At 36.4% G+C, this 26,098-nt stretch overlaps 2 protein-coding genes across 6 annotated transcripts in view; one reads left to right on the plus strand and one right to left on the minus strand.

Moving 5' to 3' along the window:
* The window catches only part of DCAF17 (DDB1 and CUL4 associated factor 17), a 34,134-nt gene extending 24,882 nt beyond the window's left edge, over positions 1-9,252 (minus strand). For 2 of the 4 annotated variants that reach the window (XR_007952622.1, XM_051991077.1), the window contains exons 1-6: positions 9,089-9,252; positions 8,480-8,709; positions 7,093-7,196; positions 5,774-5,864; positions 2,132-2,268; positions 874-952 (exon numbers count right to left, since the gene is read on the minus strand). Coding sequence is in view for 3 of the 4 variants with exons in the window: in XM_051991077.1 (XP_051847037.1) it covers positions 874-952; positions 2,132-2,268; positions 5,774-5,864; positions 7,093-7,196; positions 8,480-8,632 (564 nt within the window). In the remaining variant the exon portion in view is untranslated. The other 2 variants (XM_051991079.1, XM_051991080.1) reach the window with 2 other exon arrangements.
* Positions 9,253-9,364: 112 nt separating this feature from the next.
* Positions 9,365-26,098, plus strand: part of METTL8 (methyltransferase 8, methylcytidine) — a 116,389-nt gene continuing 99,655 nt past the window's right edge. Inside the window, exon 1 of one of the 2 annotated variants that reach the window (XM_051991092.1) lies at positions 9,365-9,708. The gene's annotated coding sequence lies outside the window, so the exon portion shown is untranslated. The remainder of the gene's footprint in view (positions 9,709-26,098) is intronic. The other variant, XM_051991093.1, reaches the window with a different exon arrangement.

Genomic DNA, 26,098 nt, shown 5'->3' on the forward strand with positions numbered 1-26,098 from the left:
TATTGGATGTACCACCATCTCCAATCAATCACCCGATATTGTGACTTCAGCATTACCCTCCTATGCAGTAACTCCAGTGATTGCCTATTACCTGTGGATAACACTCCTCTATTTATTATTTAAAGCCTTTCTCAATCCTCCTTACCTTTTCAGTATTCTTATGTTTGCCTTCTCATCCACCTTCTCTATGATTTGGTGAATTTGGTCTTTTGGTTCTTCCTCCTACAGGCTACCCATCTGCCTTTTCCATGCCTTTTCACCAGCTGTCCCGCATGCCTGGAATATACTCTCTTGCCTCACCTTTGCTTCCTAACTCTCCTGCCTTTCATTAAGACTCAGTTCAAATCCCAGTTTCTGAAAGTCTTTCCCTAGCTGTTATTATTTTTGCCTCTTATCTTCCATTGTTTTGTCTTTCACTTACTCTGTATGTTTTTTGTATGTAGCTTTTTATTTTTGGTTTCTCTGATTTGAATGTCGACATCTTGAGAGCAAGGATTGTGTTTTTGATCTTCTTTGTGTCCTTACCACTTAGCAGTATGCTTGATATACAGTAAATGCTTTTTTAAAATGCTTATTGACTAACAGGTGGTAACAAGATGGCAAGAAAATGGTATGGAATAAAAAATGACACTATACTTCCCCATAGAGAGACATGTCATTATAAGGGTTAAAAAAAAAAAAACAAAAAACCCATTACAATGTTGATTAAAAATTAGTTTTTCAACAAAGAAGAAGGTATTAAATAAAAGACCCGTAACTAACTGAAGAAATTCTTGAAACTGTAAAGTATTAGTTTTATTGTAACATTTCTTCTATAGGCTTCTGTAGATCTGACTTTCTCAATCAATCAAAAAGCTAAACATATATATTTACCTGGCGTGCCAGAGCAGTGGCTTTGCTCTGAGCTGATTTGACAACAATGACCTCTTGGGGAGTGTCCCAGTTCAAATATCTTTTTGAAAGAAAAAAAAATGTTTGGGATCAGCTTTTTAATGTATTTTTACTCAACTATGATGGATACAATATTTTATAAGACAACAATCTTTTAACTAAACGTGGACTGTTGTGAAGATCAAATGAGAGATTTGTAAAACATTTAGCATAGTGCCTGACTCATAATACAATGCTTGTTCACTTCCCTGCTAAAACAAACTATTTTATTAAATATTTATAAATCGCTGAAAAATTCCTCTGGAATTTATAAAATAGTAACTTGAAATGTATATTTCTCTTCTGAATAATTTTTGAGCCTTGGTCCTTTAAAATACTGTTTGATCTACTAGTATCAAAACTTAATAAAGCAAAACAAGAATATATTTTAAAATGGAAATCTCGTAAAAATTCTAAGTAAAAAAAAAAACAAAGTTCTATTTCAGACTTCACATGCACATCTACTTCAAAACCTATCTATTTTGCTTAGTTGACTGCTACCCGTAGTTATGCGTATCACAGTAGGCCACTTCGGTCAGATTAATTGTTCCCTCCACTGAACTAACATTGCATTTTTTACCTTATTTCATCTTCACATTTTACCTTTTGTTATGGTAATTTGTTGATTCTCCTATTAGATTATAAGATCAATAAGGGCAGGGATGGTTTCTTATTATACACAACCTCACCTATAGGATCACAGAATTAGCCAATCCTTTCATATTACAGATGAGAAAATGGCCTCAGCTAGGTCAAAGGACTTGTCTAGTGTCACAATAGTGGTATAATAGGTCATATTTGAAACCAGGACTTCATGATTCTAAGTCCAGCACTCTGTCCACTGCCATTCAAGAACTCAATAAATGAGAGGAACTCCATGAATATTTACTAGATGAACTAACAAATCAAACTTTTAAAATGAAATGACCTTTAAAAGAAACTGCCTGAAATTTGGTGAAATTTAGTAACCCTCCACAAAATCCTGGCTTAAATTTTCTCTTACAGCCTAAGAAAGGAAATTTACTTAAAAGACAGGCTAGGGAAACCAAAGGAATTGATGTTATGAACCCAAATGCCAGTTATGTGTAGGGAAAAATATCCAAAGGAGAACTTGATACACTGCAAACAAAAGTCGTGGAAAATAAGTTTAGAGTTCTCAATAATAAAAACTTGGCCTAAAAAGTGATTGAAAGTCTCATACCTGAACTTGCAATAAGAGGCAAGATAAACTTTCTCCAATACTTCTCCATTATTTGCAGATATACGAAGTAGCCAATTATGAGCAGTCAGTGCTATAAGGGAGGATCTGTAATCTGATGGATTGGGTAGTATATCCCCCTAGATTAAAAAAAAAAAAAAAAGTGAGCTGTGAGAAGTCTGAATTTAGTCATGAACAAGGGATATTGCCTAGCATCCAAAGAAAACAGTCAAACTCACAAGAAAAAATTCAAACAAATAAGTAGCCTAGAAGAGAGGCACAGTAAATGTTTGAGTATAGCAGCCCTATAAATCAGGTTGAAAGAGAGCTAAGGTTGTTGTGTATAGAAGGTTACATTTGTCAATAACTCTTAAAATAGATCTGTCATAAAAATATGTCTGAAATTTAGCAATTAAGTGTCACATGGAAGAATTTACTTTACTCCTCCTATATTCCTTCTCTGCTCTGTATGACTTCTTTTATTTCAAAACTTTGGTAATATGCCTGAAACAAACTACACTAATTGTTGCTCGATACTGGTTCTATTCTGGTCTCAATTAAAAAATGCAATTTGGAACTAAAAGGCAAAGGGGGAAAGTGAAGTAAATATGCATAGTAGTTTAGTGTCTTTTTACTTTTTATCAATGAATTCATCCAACAGTGCCATCCTAGAAGTATCCCCCTACTCTCACTGAGTAGCTGCCACAAGGTGGAAGTCTAATACAACAAGAGGAAATAGAGAGGAAGGAGACTGCACTGGGTTTGAGAATATGGCTTTAAGAGGAAAGATTAAGGGAAATTTCAGATCTAGCTAAGCCAGTGTTTTCTTAAGCAGAGAAGGAAGACTATACAATGAACCAGAAGCAGGCATAGTCAGTCCTTCATAAATGGTTGTCAAATGACTGAATTATTAAATATATTTCACATGGGTGTGTGAATTTTTCTTCCTTTCCAAACTGTTAAGAAAAGTTAAAAAAAAAAAAAAAAAAACAAGACCCAAACTAAACCTGTCTTGCTTCTCTATTATATAGTGAGGCTATTATTATACAACACAATAATGCCTAGGTCCCAATTCACTTTAAACTACTACAATGATTATATTAGCATCCATTTCAATACTTTAAACACCAGGGAAGATTATTATAGAATCCTAGATTTAAACCTGAAAGAAACCTCAAAAACTCCAAACCCTCAGCTTTCTTCCACCCTACTTTATCCATAGGGTTTAAACATCTTCCCTAAGCCTAAATGCTAATGGCATACCCAAATAGTGAAAACTTTTAGGAGCAGAATATTATGAATAGTATAGATTTCATTGTTGCTTTGATTCTCCGGTGCCTAGAAGAGTGCTTATCCCAAAATAGGCATTGATAATATACTTCTGGATTTTTTCCCATGAAAAAGTTTCTTTTATTTCAAATAAGAAAAAAAATCAGAGGCAAAATTTGGAATTAGGCAATGATATCTCCCACTTGTGTATGAATGGCCTTATTTTCAGTAGTAGTTTATCTGGTATTGTACAAAAATGCATTAAATACTAAGAGAAAACCTTATGATATTAAAATAGTTTAGCAGCAAAGATCTCAGAGATCCAAAATGTATATGCTCAAAAATGTCTGTTTAAATATTTATTGGACTTTCATTGTAATATAGTTTAAGTTTCTTGGCAAAATAAAACAAACCAAACCATTTTTTATGGTTAAGTTCAGGTTTGATTTCTTACTTTGTGTAAGATGTTGAGACTTATGCCTATTTCTATAATGTGTAGGAAGCTCTGTGATCTTGGTTATTATTTCACTGGGACGCAGTATTCTAAGTTCTTTTTTTTTCTTAAAAAATATTTATTATATACTTATTTTTAACAATCATTTAAAAAAAATTTTAAGTTCCAAATTCTCTCCCTCTTTCTCACCCCTCCCCTACCAATTGAAGAAGCAAGAAATGTGATATCAATTATATATGTAAAATCATGCAAAACATATTTCCATTTTAATCATATTGCCAAAAAAAGGCAAGAAAAGTAAAGTAAAAAAATTATGCTGCAATCTGAACTCAGACTTCATTAGTATTCTCTGTGGAGGTAGATAGCATTTTTCATCATGGATCTCTTGGATCACTGTATTGATGAGAATAACTAAATTATTCATATTGGATCACTGCATAATATTGTTACTATGTACAATGTTCTCCTGTTTTTGCTTGCCTCACTTTGCATGATTTCATATAAATCCTCCCAGGTTTTTCTGAAATCATCCTGCTCATTATTTGTTATAGGACAATAGTATTTCATCACAATCATAAACCATAACTTCGTATTCCCCAGTTGATGGGCATCACCTCAATTTCCATTTTTTTGTGATGACAAAAAGAACGGCTATAAATATTTTTGGGCATTTGTGTGCTGATATTTCCACATCCTTTCCAACATCTGTCATTTTCCTTCTCAGTCATGTTATTCAATCTAACAGATATGAGGTGGCACTTCAGTTATTTTAAATTACATTTCTCTAATAAAAAGTGATTAAGAACATTTTTCCTATGACTATAGATAGTTTTGATTTCTTCTGAAAACTGTCTGTTCAGACCCTTGTCCATTTATCAACTGAAGAATGACTCATATTTTTGTAATTTTGACTCAGTTCCCCATATATTTGAGAAAAGAGGTCTTCCTTAGAGAAACCTGCTGCAAAACCTTTTCTTTACTTTCCTGCTTTCCTTCTAATCTTGGCTGCATTGCTTTCATTTGCACAAAATTATCCATTTTATTTCCTAGGATCCTCTCATTTCATCATAAATTCTTTCCTTTTTCATAGACAACAGGTAAAATTTTCCATGTTCCTCTAATTTGCTTCTATCACCTTTATGATTAAACCATGTACCCATTTTCTAGGCTTTCAAATGAGAGGGAAGTTAGACTAGATTAGAAGCTCCCTTCTTCAGTGCCATAACTTTATAGTTTTATATCTATGATATATTGAGCCAATGTACATTTTTTTAAAAAACCATAAATACCATTTAAAAATTAATTGTTTTCCTAAGGAACACATTAATAGAGTAATAGAAGAAAGTTTTTAGAAGTCCAAGTTGTTAACTGCAAAAGAATTACTATATTCTACCTTTTCTTTTGATAAAGGGCACAGATTCATATTATGTTTATTTGAAAGCATATTATAATAGTTCAAATAGCCATGAAACACGATTTTTCCAATAAACATATATTGTACTATCATGCTGTTAAGACAGTAAATATAATTTAGAATTTAGGATTAAATTTAGGGTAATGAAGATAGTGATATAGTTTGATATTATTAAAATTTAAACTTTGAAATTTTAATCTATTTGACAAATATTGATTGAAAATGAAGTCTTTTATTAAACTATCAAAATTCCTTTTTTTTTCTGATGGCCATAGTCAATCAAAAGAAATAATCATTTTCTGAGTTTCTTGTATATTCAGAAGATAATCCCCTGCTGAAATTCTCTTATCACAGATTATTTCTACTTTCTCCCCTAACCCTAACACTGTGATAAGTGCCTTTTTGCCCCAAATTAGTAGTAAGCCATCTTTCTAGAATGCAACAATTGTTTTTGGGTTTTTTTACATTTATCAAAGGATTCGGGGGGGGGGGGGAGGGGGAATCTTACCACAGGGCATTCCCACAATAAAGCGTCCTCTATTTTTTCTGATTTAGAACACTTGGGCATCTCATAACGCTTTCTTGGCTCTGCTGCAACACTGAGGAAAAATGATAACAAATGATCACTCTTCTTTAGAAAATCCACATTATTTATAGCCTGTTTTTATCCATTCTGATTGGTATAAATTATTCTTTTACTATTCTTCCTTTTCATAAAATGCTACCTTGACCTCATGCTACACAGAATGAAAAGATTTCTTTTTCTCCTAAGAAATCTGCTGCAACCTTTCTCCCCTGAATAGTTCCAGTTTAAAAATAAGTACCATTTAAACAGAAGAAATAGATTAATAGTATAATGTTCAGCAAATCAATTATTCTCTCTGAGCCTTTTTCTTCAGTTGTAAAATGGGGGGAGAAGAAAGTACCTTCCATACAAAGTTGTTATGAGCAGCAGATGAAATGTAGAAAGAACTTTGAAATTTTTAAAGTATGAGGTAAATCTGAGCTCATGTTATTCTTCAGGAGTTCTTTGGGGACACTGTCTCATTGGAGAATCAAGTGACTTTTATTCATTTTTGTCAGTCTATCAACACAGCATTGCACAAGATTGAAAATAAGGCCATTTTCAATGAAAATTTTTGGTGCTTATCACAAACTTCCAATAAGAAAACCCAAATCAATACCAACTATTCACAAAAATGAATGAAATGGTGTCAAGACTAACCATACTACTTTTGGTAACTGGCTATTATTAACCTATTATCTTTTACTTTTATGTGAGGCAAAACATCATCAGCATGTTAAAATATGTTATTTAAGTTATTTTTTTTATTCAGGATATGTGATTTCACTGACCAAAGAAACATTAGGAGAAGAAATGTTTATCAGTGCTGATTAGAAACTATTCAGCAATATAAAATCTTAGGAGTCTCATCAGGAGGCACTGAGAGATTATGCCTTTCTCAAAGTTATACAGCTCTGAATATGTCTGAAGCAGGTTTAAAATCTAGGCCACCCTGACTCTGGGTCTAGTTTTCTACTGAAAACTATAAGATAAAGCAATTCAAAAAACTATAAGATGAATTTATGTCTTTGCTTTGTAATTTAAAGAGCTGAACAACAGATAATCTGAAATTCAAATACTCAAAAATTATATATTAGGTCATCAGATTTTACCTTAAACTCTTCAATCCTCCCCTTCTCCCCACTTGTCTCATATTGCTACCTCACCAAGCACAAGGTGGCACTTCTGCAGCAATTTTGAGGGCAGTTTAGAATCAGGATGAACAGTGGTGTTATAAGTGTGAATTTTCACAAAAGAATCACCTGCTGACACAACACCGGTAATTGTCAAAATATATTCTTCCTCTCTCATAGGCAATAGGCGATTTAGAATGAGTTGTCCAAACATTCTTGAATTTAGTGCTTTTCTGAAAGATACAATGAATGCTGTATTACAATTTGGTTAAGAGTTTGTTCGTATTCCTTCCAAATGACAGGATATTAGCTTAAAGTTAGCTAGCTTAATGTATTAGAGATGCTTTCTAAAGTTTAAAAAAAAAAAAAAAAAAAGGATTCCAACAATGACCTGGCAACTAGTAAATTATTCTCTACTGATATTCTTCTTACATTAAAAAGTTATTGCATATCTACTCAGAATATTAAAATTAGTTAGCAAGGCTTTTGGGGAAAGAGCATTTGAAAAAAGTTACATTATAAAAGGAACAGTGAGTAGGCACACACTAAGAAATAAAACAGGCAGTTTAGTAAGCCAGCAGCAAAGCTTCTGCCTTGCTTTGAGTAAAACTTTTCAACCTATGGTGGTGGGAAGAGTTAGGCTGGAGGATTAGCTGGTTCCTGGAGTTTGCTTGGTCTGAACAGTGGGAGTGAAAGTACTTTGATTTTTACTTGCTTTTGATCCTTACTTTCCTCACATATCTGTTTCGATGAAATGAAGTCACTCATTAATGTCAGTCAAATTTAAGTAAGAAATAAAATAAAAGCATCTTGAGATTCTATTACTAGTACATCAGTAAATTTCATTTTCAGACTTTTCAGTGCCCCTCCATCTCTTTCCGTTTTCCTTAACAACAGCACTTCTAGGGAAACCATTCAGAAGAACTCAATTTGCTGCTTCTTCCTATCCCGCCCACCCAATTCCAAGCAAAACCAATCGCCTCTTCTGGGATCTATGGGGAAAAAAATTCTTTCTTTAACGGATCAGGGCGGAGTAGAATTCTGATCAAAGCAATGATCAACTATGATTCTCGAAGCCAAATAATGAAACATTCACTCTTTCAAAAAAAGACTTTTTTCCCCCTCAGACAAAGCCACTGTTGGAATTTGTTTTGTTTGATTATGCATACATATTTATTGCAAAGGCATATTTTTCTTCTTTTTCAGCTTAGTGGGAAGGAGTATAAAAAAAAAAAGAAAAAAAGATCATTGAAACGCAGAAGAAAATAGAAGGAAGGTCAGAAAGAAGCACAAGCAGGACAACTTTGAAAATCACTTGAACTGTTATATTTTAAAAGAAAAGCAATGTATATAACAGATACCCAGAGTTTTATATATATCGTCTTTTCTACGTATGTGAGAAATACACTTTATTCGGTGTTTAAATTCAGGATAAACAATTTAAAATGAAACAAAAAAATGCTTTCCAAACGTTTGCGGAAGGGTAGGAAGGTAAAAATAAAATGACCACAGTTACCTGGCACACTAGCTTCCTCAGGATCCCCAGATTTGTCCTCTGAACCATCCCAGCATCATTCGTGAAAAAGCCCTGGGCCCGCCTGCTCAGCTGGCTGCAGATGTTGGGCTTCCCGCGGGCCCGAGGGCGCCCGGCAGCTGAATCTGGGCACATCTGGGGAGGTGGTCGACCGGGGGGGCTGGCGCGCTGGGAGGTCCCCCTGGGGCCGGGCGGCGGGCACCAAAGCCTAGCTGGCAAGAGATTCAGAGAAGAAAGTGGACATCATTTCCCCGCCGGACGAAGACCCGGGCCGGACTCGGCCCAGTGCATCCCGCTCTCCCCACCCCCACACCTGAGGAGAAAAGGCCTTCTAGTTCCCCAGCTCGGAGCTCTCCCGGGGAGATGGGGGACGGGGAGGCGGCGGTGCAAAATAGGGCCCAGGGCAGATAGGAGCGGGTGAAGTGGAGGAGGGGCAGGACCCAAGGAAAGGTGAGCCGGGGAGCGATTAGGTAAATCCGTGCTTAGCACTGGGGTCCAGAGCCCCGAGGGAGGTGACCCGGAGCCGGACGGGTGGTCGCACTGTAGCACGCCGTCTGGGCGGGCGGAACGAGGGAAAGGAAATAGACCCACTTCCTAGCGGCCCCGAGGCCGGGCAGCGGCCGAGGCCAGAGGTAGTAGAGGATGCTCCAAAACCCAGCTCAAGCGGCGCCTCTTCCCCTCCCCCACCTTGCCCAGGGCACCCAGAGGAGAACAAAAAGAGGCCGCCTCCCCACCTTCGGCTTCCTACTGCCGCTAGCTCCCCCGGGAAATGTAGTTTCTGAGTGTCATGTAAACCATTTCCGGACTACAATTCCCATCAGACTTTGAGGGGAGGAGGAGAGAAAATTGTCCCCTCGTCAGTTATGAGCCACGTGGCCTTTCCTACATGGTTCTGCTAGGTTTGGGACCCTGGGGCCCAAGGTGATCGCTGTGGCGGATGCGGGAGTGGGGCGATGGGGTGGTGCGTAGTGTGAATCGATGGGAGACTAAGAGTGGACTTGGTCTAGAGACTGTGCATGTGGAATGGTTTCCGCTCCTCTCGCAGTGCTCTGTCCCCGCTAATACAGCGAGCTCTACTTCCGGACCCTGAGCCTTTGCTCCCATCTTGGGTCAGGGACGGAGAGGGGCGCTGTGCCCCGGCGTCCATGCTTTGTGTAATGCGAGAAGGGGAGTGTCTTGTCTAAACCAGAAAAGCGAGCCGCACTTTAAAGGTATGTTACTCCTCCCTTGGCCCCTTCGCTTTCATTCACGCCCCACTCCATCTTGAAACCAATTTCCTTTTCAGCCTTCAATATTCACTCAACAATCCGTTGTGTTTACGACGCTGTGCTAAGCAGCAAGGATACAAACCAAAGAAGAAAAACTTAAGTAGCTACTATGTACAGAACACCATGCTGAACTTTAGGGATACAGGTATATAAAGCATGGAACGATCCCTACTCTCAAGGAGCTTTCCTTCTAGTGGAAATACCAAGTACATAAAGAAACATCTTCGGCTTCAATATAAAGCGAATAAAGACAAATATATACATATGCAAATATATATGCAAAGTTGTTAAATGCAAGGTAATTTATATGGGAGGACATTAGTATTTGGAGGGGACAAGGAAAACTTTCATGCAGAAGATGGTGCTTGTCTGAGCTGTGTCTCAAATGAAGAGAGTGACTGTTAAGCACAAGTGGGGAAGCAATGCGTTCTAGGCATTTGGGATTGCCAACCAGTTTATTTTATGCAGCACCCAGGATGCTCTGGGCATTCAGAGAGAGACAAAAGACAATCCCTCCCTTGGGGAGTTCATAGTCAATTGGAGGAGATAAGCAAACAACTTTTGCCAATGCTGAGACTCGGGAGGAGGCTAATTTGATTGGACCAGGATGGTTAATAATGACCAAGGAGACTGGAAAGATAGATAGCAGCCAGGTTGTGTAGAGCTTAAGTCATGGTGCCTGCCCATTAGTAGCTTATGATCTAATAAGGGATTATAAAATGATAGATTTGTGTTGGAAGAGACTATAAAGTTCATTTGGTCCAATGCTCTCGTTTAGGAAATTGAAATCCAGAGAAGTGATTTGTTCAGAGTCACATAGTTAATAACTGACAGATCTGGGAGTGAATCTGAGTCTCCCCACTACTTTCCTCTACATTACATGGCATGGGATGGACAAAGATGTACAAAGATTGGGTTTAAATAAAGAGGCTTGTACAATAAAGTGCTGTAAGAGAACAAAGGACAGGATAGAGAATCGCTTGTCTTGAGGGAGAAGGGAAGATATTGAGAAGAGAATGAGGAGGCTTGATCATGACAACATAAGAAAACTAGTAGAGAGCAAGAATAAGGCTTGGGATGGATAAGAAGATAGCTAATAGAACAAGATATTATAGGAGATGGAAAGAAATACAATTAAGATCTAAAATGGTATTTTGGCTTCTACGGTCTCTTTTAGGGGAAGAGGGAAGTTATGATAAAAGGTCATCTGTGAAAAGTCAAAGGGCTCAGTCATTTCTGATTCTTCTTGATCACATTTGAAATTTTCTTGGCAAAGATACTGATATGCTTTGCCATTTCCTTCTCCAGCTCTTTTTATTTATTTTTTCTTTTGCAGGGCAATTCAGGTTAAGTGACTTACCCAGGGTTACACAGCTAGTAGTATTTGAGGCCTGATTTGCACTCAGGAAAATGAGACTTCCTGACTTCAGGCCCAGACTTTATCTGTGGCACCTAGTTGCCCTAGGAGTAATGCAGGTGTGTAGTGTTCTCCTCTAAAATATAATGTTCTGTAAAGGACTGCTTGCCATCTGGGGGAGGGGGTGGAGGGAGGGAGGGGAAAAATCGGAACAGAAGTGAATGCAAGGGATAATGTTGTAAAAAATTACCCTGGCATGGGTTCTATCAATAAAAAGTTATTTAAAAAAAAAAAAAAAACCAAGTTACATAGACAGCCAAATAAATAAATAAATAAAATATAATGTTCTCTGGGAACAGTTTTCTTGGGGAGCTTCTGGAGGCAGCCGGTAATCACCCCAAATGCAGCCAGGTATTAAAGTCCACATCCTTTATTGTCTCCTTCAAATTCTTGTCTCCTTCCTGGGGCCTGGTTAGCTTTCTTAGAGGCCTATCTCTCTCCTTGGTTCCAAGAGTTCCTGCTGCTAGTCCTTTGCTTCTGCCAGCTTCAGCCTACAGCCGGCACAAAGGTAGAAGATGGACTGAATCTGTCTCAGTCTCTGAGAGTTTCTAGTGCACTTGTCCTTTCTGGCCCTGACAGCTCCTCCTTATATGCCCCACACTGAGTATACATCAATCATTATATCACTAGGAAGCCATTATTTGCTGTAGGATTAAATCAATGCTAAACTAGATTTAACCACTGTCTCCTCAATTCCACTTACTTAGCACTTTGTAAGAATCCTAACAGGTGGTAGGGAATAAAGGGAGAAAACAGATGAAATTAGTAGTCCACAAAAGAATTAAAGTAAGAACATAAGCTTTGAGATGAGGTTTAATTGCTTTACTTCACAGTTGGCTTAATTATAAGTACAATGATCTGATTTAGAAATGTTTGGAATCAGAGAAAAGTAATCAGGAGTTAGCCAGAGTTGAGAATTTTCAAGGCAAAATAACAAGAACTTGGAGTACCAAGAATATTTAGAGTCAGTCACTGGGTTCCAGTTCTTCAAGGTCTACTTTATAATACTGAGACCTTCTTAAGTAGGAGCTGGGATTTAAATTCTAATCCTTTCCAAATCTACCTTTCTTTCCACTGTATTATAGTATTTCCTCATGGGTTAGGACTTGGTGGTGGGAAGATGTCAGTCATAATGAGATGGCCTGGGAGAACAGAGAATGTGAAAGTTTGTGATTTTTCTCAATGACTACATCTGTAAAATGGAAATAGTGACACCACTTGCATTATCAGCCTCCATAGTTGTGAAAATCATGTGATCCTCAAAGCTGTGAGCTAGAAATTGAATGAAACCTGAGTAATTGTTCTAGGTTAATAATGGAAACAGACTTGAAATGTCTGATCTTGGGAGTCCAGATTGAATGGGACCAGAGGATCAGAGATTTAGAGGTCTTCTAGTACAAGCCCTTCATTTAATAGGTAAAGAAAGTGAAGCTCAGAGGGTGATTGACTTGCCCTTGGTCACATGACAATGACAGAGCTGGGATTCAAATTCTGATCCTCTCCAAATCTAGCTTTCTTTTCACTGTATCATAGTATTTCCTCAGGGGGCCACAGCTTGATAGTGGGAAGTCAATCATAATGGGATGGCTGGAGAAACAGAGGATGGAAGTTTGTGATTTTCCTCAAACATGGCCTGATTAGCACTTAGCACAATATCTGGCACATAGTAGGTACTTAATAAATGTTTATTCACTGACTGACTGTCACTCCTGGTATTTCCTAAATTCCCTGTTATCTCTAGGATTGAATATGAAATCATGGGCATTTAAATTTCTTCACAATCTGACCCCAAACTACCTTTGCCACCTTACTATATCTATTTCCTGTCACTCATATGGCACTACAGCCAAGGAAGGCAGTATAGTAACAAGAAAGAGGAGCAAGAGGAGGAGGAAGAGGAGAAGACTTATTCTAGAGTCAAAAGATCTGAGTTCAAATTCTCATTTTTATCACTTACTGCTTCTCCTTCAGCCTTAATTTCTTCATCTGTAAAATAGGGGATTTGTTTAAATGCCCTCTGAGCTTCCTTATTGTTTCAAACTATAGTCTTATAATTTAAACTCATATATGACACCCCATCCCATCTTCTTGCCTTTGCATTGATTGTCTTTCATGTATGGAATAAATTCACTCCTCACTTTCACTTAGAATCCCCCATTTTCTTTATTTCAGATGTCATCTTCTACATTAAACTTTTTTTGATTCCTGAATGTATAATCTTACTTTTTCCCCTCCCTCATTATCTTGTATCTCTATCTATCATTTAACTTGTATGATACCTATTTGTATATATGTATATCTGTGTGCGCCATTGATTGATAGTTTTACTTTTGTATCTATAGCAGTTAATACAATCTTTGATACATAGTCATTTCAATACTTGCTAATTGATAAGGTTGAAAGGACATATTTAAGACGTTAGATAATAATTTTGATCATACAAGGAAAATTCAAGGTCAGAGTGAGATGTAGAGGGTAGAGGATTCAGTGAGATGTAGGGGGTAGAGGATTCAGATTAAAAATCTCCTATTTCATTGAATGTCCACCTTTCCCCCAAAAGATAAATGCTTAATTTTGCTGGGTGGTTGATTTTTGTTATAGTCCAAGCTCCTTTGCCTTCCAGAATATCATATTCCAGGTCTTCTGATACTTCAATATAGAAGCTGCTAGGTCTTGGGTAATCTTGATTATGATTCCTCCATATTTAAATTGTTTCTTTCTGGCTGCTCAAAGTAGGTTCTCTCTCTCTCTTTTTTTTTTTTTAAGCTATACTATTTAGCTACACTATTCCTTGGAATTTTTATTTTAGAGTCTCTTTCAGGAAGTGATCAGTGGATTCTTTTTTTAAATTATTTTTTTATTATAGCTTTTTAATTACAAGACATATACATAGGTAATTTTTCAGCACTGACCCTTCCAAAATCTTCTGTTCCAACTTTTCCCCTCCTTTCCCCTACCCCCTCCCCTAGATGGCAGGTAGACCAATACAGTTAAATATGTTAAAGTATATGTTAAATACAACATATGTATACATGTTTATACAGTTATCTTGCTGCACAAGAAAAATCGGTTTTAGAAATAAGGTAAAAATAACTGGAGAAGGAAAACGAAAAATGCAAGCAGACAAAAATAGAAGGAGTGGAAATGCTATGTTGTGGTCCATATTCATTTCCCATATTTTTTTCTCTGGGTGTAGCTGATTCTTTTCATTACTGAACATATGGAACTGATTTGGTTCATCTCATTGTTGAAGAGAGCCATGTCCATCAGGATTGATCATCATATAGTTTTCTTGTTGAAGTATATAATGACCTCCTGGTTCTGTTCATTTCACTCAGCATCAGTTCATGTAAGTCTCCCCAGGCCTTTCTGAAATCATCCTGCTGGTCATTTCTTACAGAACAGTAATATTCCATAACATTCATATACCACAACTTATTCAGCCATTCTCCAATTGATGGGCATCCATTCAATTTCCAGTTTCTAGCTACTACGAAAAGGGCTGCCACAAACATGCTTGCACATACAGGTCCCTTTCCCTTCTTTAAGATCTCTTTGAGATATAAGCCCAGTAGAAACACTATTAGTTCTTGACTCTAATCTATAAGAAATCAAACCATTCTCCAATTGATAAATGGTCAAAGGATATGAACAGACAATTCTCAGACGAAGAAATTGAAACTATTTATAGGCACATGAAGATATGCTCCAAATCATTATTAATCAGAGAAATGCAAATTAAGACAACTCTGAGATACCACTACACACCTGTCAGATTGGCTAGAATGACAGGGAAAGATAATGGGGAATGTTGGAGGGGATGTGGGAAAACAGGGACACTGATGCATTGTTGGTGGAATTGTGAACACATCCAGCCATTCTGCAGAGCAATTTGGAACTATGCTCAAAAAGTTATCAAACGATGCATACCCTTTGATCCAGCAGTGTTACTTCTGGGCTTATATCCCAAAGAGATACTAAAGAAGGGAAAGGGACCTGTATATACCAAAATGTTTGTGGCAGCCCTGTTTGTAGTGGCTAGAAACTGGAAAATGAAAGGATGTCCATCAATTGGAGAATGGTTGAGTAAATTGTGGTATATGAATGTTATGGAATATTATTGTTCTGTAAGGAATGACCAGCAGGATGAATACAGAGAGGACTGGCGAGACTTACATGAACTGATGCTGAGTGAAACGAGCAGAACCAGGAGATCATTATATACCTCAACAACGATACTGTTTGAGGATGTATTCTGATGGAAGTGGATCTCTTCGATAAAGAGAGCTTTAATTGATCAAAGATGGACAGAAGCAGCTACACCCAGAGAAAGAACACTGGGAAATGAATATAAACTGCTTGCATTTTTGTTTTTCTTCCCGGGTTATTTATACCTTCTGAATTCAATTCTCCCTGTGCAACAAGAAAACTATTTGGTTCTGCACACATATATTGTATCTAGGATATACTGTAACCTATTCAACATGTAAAGGACTGCTTGCCATCTGGGGGAAGGGGTGGAGGGAGGGAGGGGAAAAATCGGAACAGAAGTGAATGCAAGGGATAATGCTGTAAAAAATTACCCTGGCATGCGCTCTATCAATAAAAAGTTATTAAAAAAAAAAAGAAAGAAAGAAACACTATTAGTTCAAAGGGTATGCACAGTTTGATAACTTTTTGAGCATAGTTCCAAATTGCTCTCCAGAATGGTTGGATACATTTACAATTCAGTGGATTCTTTCAATGGCTGTTTTACTCTCTGGTTCTAGGATACCAAGCAGCTTTCCTTGATGATTTCTTGAAAGATGTTGTCTAGACGTTTTTTTTTGACCATGGCTTTCAGGTAGTCCAATAATTCTTAGATTATTTCTTCTGAATTTATTTTCCAGGTCAGTTGTTTTTTCAGAGAGGTTACCTTTTCTTCTTCTTTTTTCATTTTTTTGATTTTGTTTGACCGATTCTTGATGTCTTATTGAGTTATTTACTTCTATTTGTCCAATTCTGATTTTTAATGAATTAATTTTCTTTGGTTGGCTTTTTTACTTCCTTTTGCACTTGGCCAATTATAATTTTAAAGGAGTTGTTTTGTTCAGTGAATTTGTTTTTCCCGTTTCACTAATTCTGTTTTTTAAGGAGTTGTTTTCTTTTTTATATTTTTTTTCCATTTCACCAAATTTATTTTTTAAGGAGTTGTTTTCTTCAGTCAATTTCAGTGCTTCCCTTTCTAAGCTATTGGCTTTTCCTTCCCAAACTTTCATAATTCTCATTTTTTTCTCCATTTTTCTTTTGTCTCTCTTTTAAGGTCCTTTTTGAGCTCTTTCAAGAGAGCCTTTTGATCTTGAGTACCCAGTTTATATCCCCTTTTGAGGCTTCACATGTAGATATGTTCCCATTGTTTTCCTCTTTTGGGTTTGTATTCTAACCTTCCCAGTTACTATAGTAGTTTTCTATTCCATAACATAATTGCCTTTTTTGGTCATTTATAAAAGTTGAGCTCTGCTCCTAGGGCACAGGACTTTTTTTTCCCCAGGGTCACAAGGGCCTCTCGTTGACTTTCTGCTGGGGGTGCTGCATGCTTTCCCACTTCTCTGGGTTGGCCTGGTCTGGGCAGGCCTACTCTCACTTATTACACTGGGGATTGAAAAGGGTAGGACTCAAAATTTCCATTCTATGGTTGCCATAGAGGGCTCTTAGCTGCTTACTGAGCCATTGGTCCTTTAAACCAGCTGAGCCACTGGTTCTCTGAACCAGGACAAATAAGCCAATGCTGTTGTATTTTGGCTAAGATCCTCCTACTAGATTTCCCACCTCACTGGGCTACTGGGCCTGTACTAGGCTGCACAATTCATATAGACCTTTCCTGAAGTCCTTCCAAGATATCTTAACTGAAAAATTATTGCAATTATTATACTCTTAATGTTTATGGCTTCTGTCACTCCATTCAGAGGCTTGATCTAAGATTGATTTTGAGGAAAGCTGGAGAAAACTCAGGCAATATCCTGGCTTCTCTTTGCCAACTTGGCAAAAATTCCATGAATGAGAGAACAGACAAGAAGAAAAGGTGGTCAGCATTATCAGAATAGCTTCATTGAAGTTAAGGATTAAGGTTGAAAAAGAGCTATAAGATTTGACAATTAAAAGATTATGATTAACCTTGTAGAGTAATCTTAGTTGAGTGATGGAGTTAGAAGCCAGGAATTGAGAAGAGTGAAAGATGAAAAGTGGGGGCAAGGTTTGTAAATGATTTTTTTCTAGACAAACTGAATGCTAAAGAGAAGATCTAGGAGGTTTCCTTGAAGGAATATTAGCATATGAAAAAAAAAAAAGTTTTGAGGAGAGTTTTGCATGGTTGTAGGCAGCAAGAAAGATATAGAGTAGGGTAAAGAAAAGATTAAAGATGAAGAGAGAGAAAAGGAAAGCATGAAAGAAAGAAGCTTCCTGAGGAGAAGGAAGGGGAATGGAATCAAAATCAATTGTAGAGAGGTTACTTTTACTTATAATTGAAACTCCTCATCAGAACAAAGGAATAATTCAAGGGGGATTGAGGAAAGGTTTTGAAACTGTGTGTGGTAAGGGCAGATAGGCAGCATAAGTAGATAGAACATCAGCCTTGGGATTATGAGAATGGAAGTTCAAATCTGTCCTCAGATATTTATTAGCTATATGACAGGGGCAAGTTATTTAACCCCAGTTGCTTCCAAAAAGAAAGAAAGAAACTGTATGTGGAAGTCTTATGCTACTTTCCTCATAGACTAGAATCAGAACTCACTTCTCTGTTTCACTTGGCTGCATCATTCTAGACAGAGGTCCTCAAACTTTGTAAATAGGGGGCCAGTTCACTGTCCCTTAGACTATCGGAGGGCCGGACTATAGTAAAAACAAAAACTTTGTTTTGTGGGTCTTTAAATAAAGAAACTTCATAGCCCTGGGTGAGGGGGATAAACATCCTCAGCTGCTGCATTTGGCCCGCGGGCCATAGTTTGAGGACTCCTGTTAGACTTTATGAACTATTTTTGTAGACATTTTGATACATTTCCTCTCCATTTTCCTGTTCACTTAATGCAAAGTTCCTTAGCCTGGGATGTATACTTGTTTGTATTAATATTTTGATAGTTTATTACAATAGATTTAGCTTATTTATTAAAAACATCATTTTGGGGAATCCATAGGTTTGATCAGACTGCCAAAGGTTTCATCATGTTAAAAAGCTTAAGAACCTTTGCCCTATAGGAAATGAAGTTTAGTAATGTCAAATGCTTTTTGTTTTTTATTTTTATTATGGCTTTTTATTTACAAGATATATGCATAGGTAATTTTTCAGCATTGACCCTTGCAAAACCCTCTTTTTCAACTTTTCCCCTCCTTCCCCCCATCCCCTCCCCTAGATGGCAGGCAGACCCATACATGTTAAATATGTTAAAGTATGTATTAAATACAATATATGTAGACATATCCATACAGTTATTTTGCTGCACAAGAAAAAATGACTTAGACAAAAGGTAAAAATAACCTGAGAAACAACACTTGCAAAAATGCAAGCAGACAAAAACAGAGGGAGTGCTATGTTATGCTGCACACTCATTTCCCATAGTTCTTTCACTGGGTGTAGCTGGTTCTCTTCATTGTTGAACAAATGGAACTGATTTGGTTCATCTCATTGTTGAAGAGAGCCACATCTATCAGAATTGTTGTTGAAGTATATAATGATTTCCTGATCCTGCTCATTTCATTCAGCATCAGTTCATGTAAGTCTTTCCAGGCCTTTTTGAAATCATCCTGTTGGTTATTTTTTACCGAACAATAATATTCCATAACATTCATATACCACAACTTATTCAGCCATTCTCCAGTTGATGGGCATCCGTTCAATTTCCAGTCTCTAGCCACTACAAAAAGGGCTTCCACAAACATTTTTGCGCATGTGGGTCCTTTTCCCTTTTTAATGCTCTCTTTGGGATACAGACTCAGTAGAGACACTGATGGTTCAAAGGGTATAAATAGTTTGATAGCCCTTTGGCATAATTCCAAATTGCTCTCCAGAATGGTTGGATCAGTTCACAACTCTACCAACAATGTATTAGTGTCTCAGTTTGCCCACATCCCCTCCAACATTTATCATTATCTTTTCCTGCCATCTTAGCCAATCTGAGGAGTGTGTAGTGGTACTTCAGAGTTGCCTTAATTTGTATTTGTCTATGATAATCCCATTTCAAAGATCCATGTTTGTCTCATGTATTCTTTACAGAGATTCTTTTGTCAGATTCCCCCCCAAGTATCAATTTTATGAAAAGTAACTCTACAAAGACAGGGTTTTCTTTTTGATGGCATAAAATCATATCTTCTAGAAGCTCCAGAATTGATTTTTAATTGAATTCTGCCCCTGTTAAACTAACCTTTCAGGGAGGAACAAGTCTTTAGAGCTAGACTTTGGATTTTTTTAAGCATGATACTAAGGGAAAATGCTGATTTTGGAGTCAGAGGTTCAAGTCTCAGATCCACTCCTATCCTTATGTGAACTCATATAACCAAATTATTTAATGTTTCTAGCTTCAATCTCCTCTCTGTAAAAATGAGATTGGATTAGATAACTTTTGAGGTTCCTCTACATCTGTGATATTAAAATACGCAAATATGAGAGCTCCTTGAGAATAAAGACTGTCCTGTGCCCTTTTTTTTTTTTTTTGTATCTCCAATGTCTGACAGTGTAGTAGAACAGACATAGTACTAGTAGTCTGTCTGTAGTAAACAGAATAGTGTCTGACACATAGTAGGCGCTTAGTAAAAGTTTGTTGACTAATTTTTTTTCTCATCTGTATCTTGGATGAAACCAGTATAAGTTTAAAAATCCAAGAGCAAGAGATACAAAGAGAAATTCCATTCAAAATAACTGTTGATAGCATAAAATATTTGGGAATCTACCTCCCAAAGGAAAGTCAGGAATTATATGAGCAAAATTACAAAAAAGTCTCCACACAAATAAAGTCAGACTTAAATAATTGGAAAAATATTAAGTGCTCTTGGATAGGCCGAGCAAATATAATAAAGATGACAATACTCCCTAAACTAATCTATTTATTTAGTGCTATACCAATCAGACTTCCAAAAAAATATTTTAATGATCTAGAAAAAATAACAACAAAATTCATATGGAACAATAAAAAGTCGAGAATCTCAAGAGAATTAATGAAAAAAAAAAATCAAATGAAGGTGGCCTAGCTGTACCTGATCTAACATTATATTATAAAGCAGCAGTCACCAAAACCATTTGGTATTGGCTAAGAAATAGATTAGTTGATCAGTGGAAAAAGTTAGGTTCACAAGACAGAATAGTCAACTATAGCAATCTAGTGTTTGACAAACCCAAAGATCCTAACTTTTGGGATAAGAATTCATTATTTGATAAAAACTGCTGGGATAACTGGAAATTAGTATGGCAGAAATTAGGCAAGGACCCACACTTAACACCATATACCAAGATAAGATCAAAATGGGTCCATGACCTAGGCATAAAGAACGAGATTATAAATAAATTACAGGAACGTAGGATAGTTTATCTCTCAGACTTGTGGAGGAGAAAGAAATTTGTGACCAAAGATGAACTAGAGACCATTACTATTCACAAAATAGAAAATTTTGAATATATTAAATTAAAAAGCCTTTGTACAAACAGAACTAATGCAAACAAGATTAGAAGGGAAGCAACAAACTGGGAAAACATCTTTACAATTAAAGGTTCTGATAAAGGCCTCATTTCCAAAATATATAGAGAACTGACCCTAATTTATAAGAAACCAAGCCATTCTCCAATTGATAAATGGTCAAAGGATATGAACAGACAATTTTCAGATGATGAAATTGAAACTATTACCACTCACATGAAAGAGTGTTCCAAATCACTATTGATCAGAGAAATGCAAATTAAGACAACTCTGAGATACCACTACCCACCTGTCAGATTGGCTAAGATGACAGGAAAAAATAATGATGAATGTTGGAAGGGATGTGGGAAAACTGGGACACTAATGCATTGTTGGTGGAGTTGTGAACGAATCCAACCATTCTGGAGAGCAATCTGCCCCAAAAGTTATCAAAATGTGCATACCCTTTGATCCAGCAGTGCTACTACTGGGCTTATACCCCAAAGAGATACTAAAGAAGGGAAAGGGATCTGTATGTGCCAAAATGTTTGTGGCAGCCCTGTTTGTAGTGGCTAGAAACTGGAAAATGAATGGATGCCCATCAGTTGGAGAATGGCTGGGTAAATTGTGGTATATGAATGTTATGGAATATTATTGTTCTGTAAGGAATGACCAGCAGGATGAATACAGAGAGGCTTGGAGAGACCTACATGAACTGATGCTAAGTGAAATGAGCAGAACCAGGAGATCATTATGCACTTCGACAATGATATTGTATGAGGATGTATTCTGATCGAAGTGGATTTCTTTGACAAAGAGACCTAACTGAGTTTCAATGGATAAATGATGGACAGAAACAGCTACACCCAAAGAAAGAACACTGGGAAACGAATATGAACTATTTGCATTTTTTATTTTCTTCCCAAGTTATTTCTACCTTCTGAATCCAGTTCTCCCTGTGCAACAAGAGAACTGTTCGGTTCTGCAAACATATATTGTATCTAGGATATACTGCAACATGTCTAACATATATAGGACTGCTTGCCATCTTGGGGAGGGGGTGGAGGGAGGGAGGGGAAAAATCGAAACATAAGCGAGTGCAAGGGATAATGTTGTAAAAAATTACTCTGGCATGGATTCTGTCAATATAAAGTTATTATTAAATAAAATTAAATTAAAAAAAAAGAAACCAATATAAGTTTAAAAACTGATTTCTCTTTGAGCCCCTTGTTCTTTCTTCATATGGAAATTTAGGAATAAATTTTCTAATTTTTTCCTTAGACTAAGTAGGAAAAATAACCAGAAAAAATGTGTTACTAATTAAGTTCTTGTTTTGTTTAATCATGATGCCAGGATTCATTGCTGACCCAGTGAGGAGCTGTCCAGCAGAGAGGTCACAGTGCTCCTTGGAAAATTTAGTCCCATAGTCTAGTTGACTGATTGGTAACTGAGAAAGTTTTATTTCAAATGAGTAATAAGTAATGCAAATACAAGTACTCTTGAAAAAAATGTGACCAACTTTCCTATTAAATGATTGCCCCAGAGATTTTTGGATTAAACCTGTGATTCCATTAGTTATAGGGAACTCCTGAGGAGGAATCTTTCTTTACTCATGTAGATTTACACTTGCCCTGCAATGTATGGTCCTAAAGAATTTTAGGGGGTAATAAGAAGTAAAATGACTTGTTTTAGGTCACACAGTCAGTACATAGAAAAGTAGACTCAACCCAAGTCTTGATTCCAAAGCCAATGCTACATTCTATATCATGCTGTTTTCCAGTAGCCCAAGTACTGTATGGGGGGAAGGAGGAGGATGTGACATCATATAGAGACATTTTAATTAATCAGCTCGGTCAGAGATTAGGGCTTCCTAGATGATTTAATTTGCCAGAGAATTGTGTATCAGATTAAATTTTCCTCAGTTTTTCATACTTTCCCTTTATCCACTTTCATGTTCTTCTCTTATCTGGCTACTTCCCCCATTTCTTCTCATTGCTAACCTTCACCATCAAACTTGATCTTGGTTATTTTCGTTATCATCTGAGTTCATAGGAAGTTTTCTTTATATTGAACTGAGCTTAGTTACCCTAAAACTTCTACTTATTATGTTCTAGTTTCCACAAATTATAGTGGAATAATATATAAAAGTAATCAAGCCTTCAGTTCAGTAACTAAGCCAACCACAGTTTCACTTATTTTGAATTTGTGTCAGATTTTTGGAGGCGGCTCTTCTCAGTTTTCACTATTCATTTTTCAGGTTTGCCTCAGTGCTAGGCTATTTAGAATCACTTGTTGGATTTCTGGTTCACTGATGTTTTCTTCCATGTGAAGGGGTAATCACCAAAAAAATCTAATCCTCATGGATTAAATTCCATCATTTTATAGCATTACCAGCCTTTTCTTTTATTTTCTTTCCCCTTTCCCCTCATTCCCTCTTATCTGTTAGAAACCCTTCTAGATTTGGCATATTATATGGAATTTTTATTTTTGATTGTTATCATTGGGCATTATTTAATTTTAACTGAATATAACTATGCCTCATTATATTTGCACTACTATTTTTTTCTTTAGGAGTAATTCTAGCTCTAAATCTATCAAGCATAAAAATGGTTTGGAAGAATTTGCAGTGCTAGTAGCAAAGGATCACCCAGGTACTTTGGAATTTAAAGAGAATCTTAAAGAAATAATATTGGAATATTTTACAGGAGCTATGATCTCATCAAAAGAGATTGTAACCCATTTCTGGCTTCTTCTTTATGACCCTCATCCATATTCTCCCATATGTAACTTATTTTTTTCTTATTAGGCTTCATGGGTATCAGTAAAGCCCTTGGGCTGTCCATCTATATTACACTTGACACTTTCTTCATAGATTTCTTCTTTGATGTATCATTGTGTTATGGAAGTGACGCTGTGTTCTAAGGCTGTCCCAAAGGAAAGTGTAAACTCTTCCATTCTAGAAAGCTTTCATGTCCTGTCTTAGCATTAATCCTGATCTGCTTGCCAAGGTCTAGATGAGTGGTTCTCCAACTTTTATTCTCAGTATTTTTATACTATTAAAAAGAGTTTTTGTTTATGTGGGCTAGATAGATAGATAGCTATTTGCCATATTAGAAATAAAAATAATTTTGAATTTGTAGACTTCTGAAAGGGTTTCAGAGTCTATCTCCTCGGGATTCTCTGGACCACACTTTGAGAACTATTGGTATAAGCAGGATGAATACAGAGAGGACTGGCGAGACTTACATGAACTGATGCTAAGTGAAATGAGCAGACCCAGGAGATCATTATATACCTCAACAACCATACTGTTTGAGGATGTATTCTGATGGAAGTGGATCTGTTCGATAAAGAGAGCTAATTCAGTTTCATTTGATCAAGGATGGACAGAAGCAGCTACACCCAAAGAAAGAACACTGGGAAATGAATATAAACTGCTTGCATTTTTGTTTTTCTTCCCAGGTTATTTATACCTTTTGAATCCAATTCTCCCTGTGCAACAAGAAAACTGTTCGGTTCTGCACACATATATTGTATCTAGGATATACTGTAACTATTCAACATGTAAAGGACTGCTTGCCATCTGGGGGAGGGGGTGGAAGGAGGGAGGGCAAAAATCGGAACAGAAGTGAGTGCAAGGGATAATGTTGTAAAAAATTACCCTGGCATGGGTTCTGTCAATAAAAAGTTATTAAAAAAAACCAAAAAACAAAACTATTGGTATAGACCAGCTAATTATAGACAGGCATATTATCAGTAGGATGGCCATTTAGGGATGAAATGTTTGACTTGGGCAGCTCATTAATAAAAATGAAATGTCTCTTAATATAATAAAAGATTTAAAATGCTATCACGACACTAAATAAAATTGGATTCTGATTTCTGATTAGATGATAAGGTTAAAAAATTATATCTGATCAAATTCAGATTTGAGTTGGCATAATGTAAACTTTAAAATGTACAATTTATTTAGAGTACCATGAAAAAATTAGAAAAAAGAACTATTTATGCTTTTATTATGTAGCCACACATTGGAAAATTTAGAAAGAATCCTTAAATTGTTGAAGGAGTTCATACTCACAGATTCACATAGTTAGTGTTATTTAATATTACAAATTAATAATCAAAAACTGTTGCAGACTATAATTATTTGGTATGCTAATAAACGGTTTACTTTTTATGGAGAGTACAATAAAATTGGGCAGCTAGGTGGTTCACTGGATAGAGTCCTGACCCTGGAGTCAGGCGGACCTGATTTTAAATCTGGCCTTAGAAACTTATTAGCTATGTGACCCTGGGCAAGTCTCTTAGCTCTATTTCCCTTAATACTTCATCTATAAAATGAGCTAAAGAAGGAAATGACAAATTATATCTTTAGTATCTTTGCTAAGAAAACCCCCAAAGTGGTTTTTTTCCCATCTGTTCATGTACTTTTTTTTCCCCCAAAATGTTGCATACAACTGAAACAACAGCAAACAATAAAATATCAATATAATAGAAGACAAAGCATCATTCATATCCTTAAGAGTGAATAAAAAATAATAAAAATCCTTAAGAATAACCCCAGAAAGGCCAAAGATTAGAATGAGTGAAGATTTTCAAACAATAACATGAATCTTATAGGATTTTTTTTTTTTTTGGTAAAGCTGCTTAGATAAGTGGAATGATAATACCCAGTATTTGTGTAACTGTCCCTTTAAAGTTTTCAAAGTGCTTTAAATACATACAGTATTTCTTCTGATCTTACCAATAATCCCATGAATAAAGAACTGAAGGTTTTATTATTAAGGAACCTAAGGTTTAGAGAAGTTGATCAGCTTGTCCATTATTATACAACCAGGATATATCAAAGGTGGGATTTTAACTCTCAGCTCATCATTAGTCTACACAGTTTTATCAGAATCAGTCAACTTCATTGAAAATTGTTATTATAATAGATATAAAATGCAGTTGAGTTGATAAAAGTATTCTTTTGATTGTGCTAGTCATATTTCCTTTTTCTTTCCATTAACCTTGAGAAAATGACTAGTATTCCACTGGTACTTTAACTGGCCTGATAGCAGCTGAATTGAGATTACTCCTATCATTCCAGATGAGTACCACCTCCTAGTGGCTTCTGCTCCTTAGTGGAGAAGCTAAATCAGGGCATGGTTTAGCCTGCCAGGCATTCTCTTACAGTGGTCTTTTAGAACAGATGCTAAGCATGAGATTTTAATTTTGCAGATGTGGAGTGTGATGTGGCCTGATCAAAGTGCTTTGCAAATGCTTATTGTAATTA

The sequence above is a fragment of the Antechinus flavipes genome, chromosome 3 (assembly GCF_016432865.1).
Source record: "Antechinus flavipes isolate AdamAnt ecotype Samford, QLD, Australia chromosome 3, AdamAnt_v2, whole genome shotgun sequence".
NCBI lineage: Eukaryota > Metazoa > Chordata > Mammalia > Dasyuromorphia > Dasyuridae > Antechinus > Antechinus flavipes.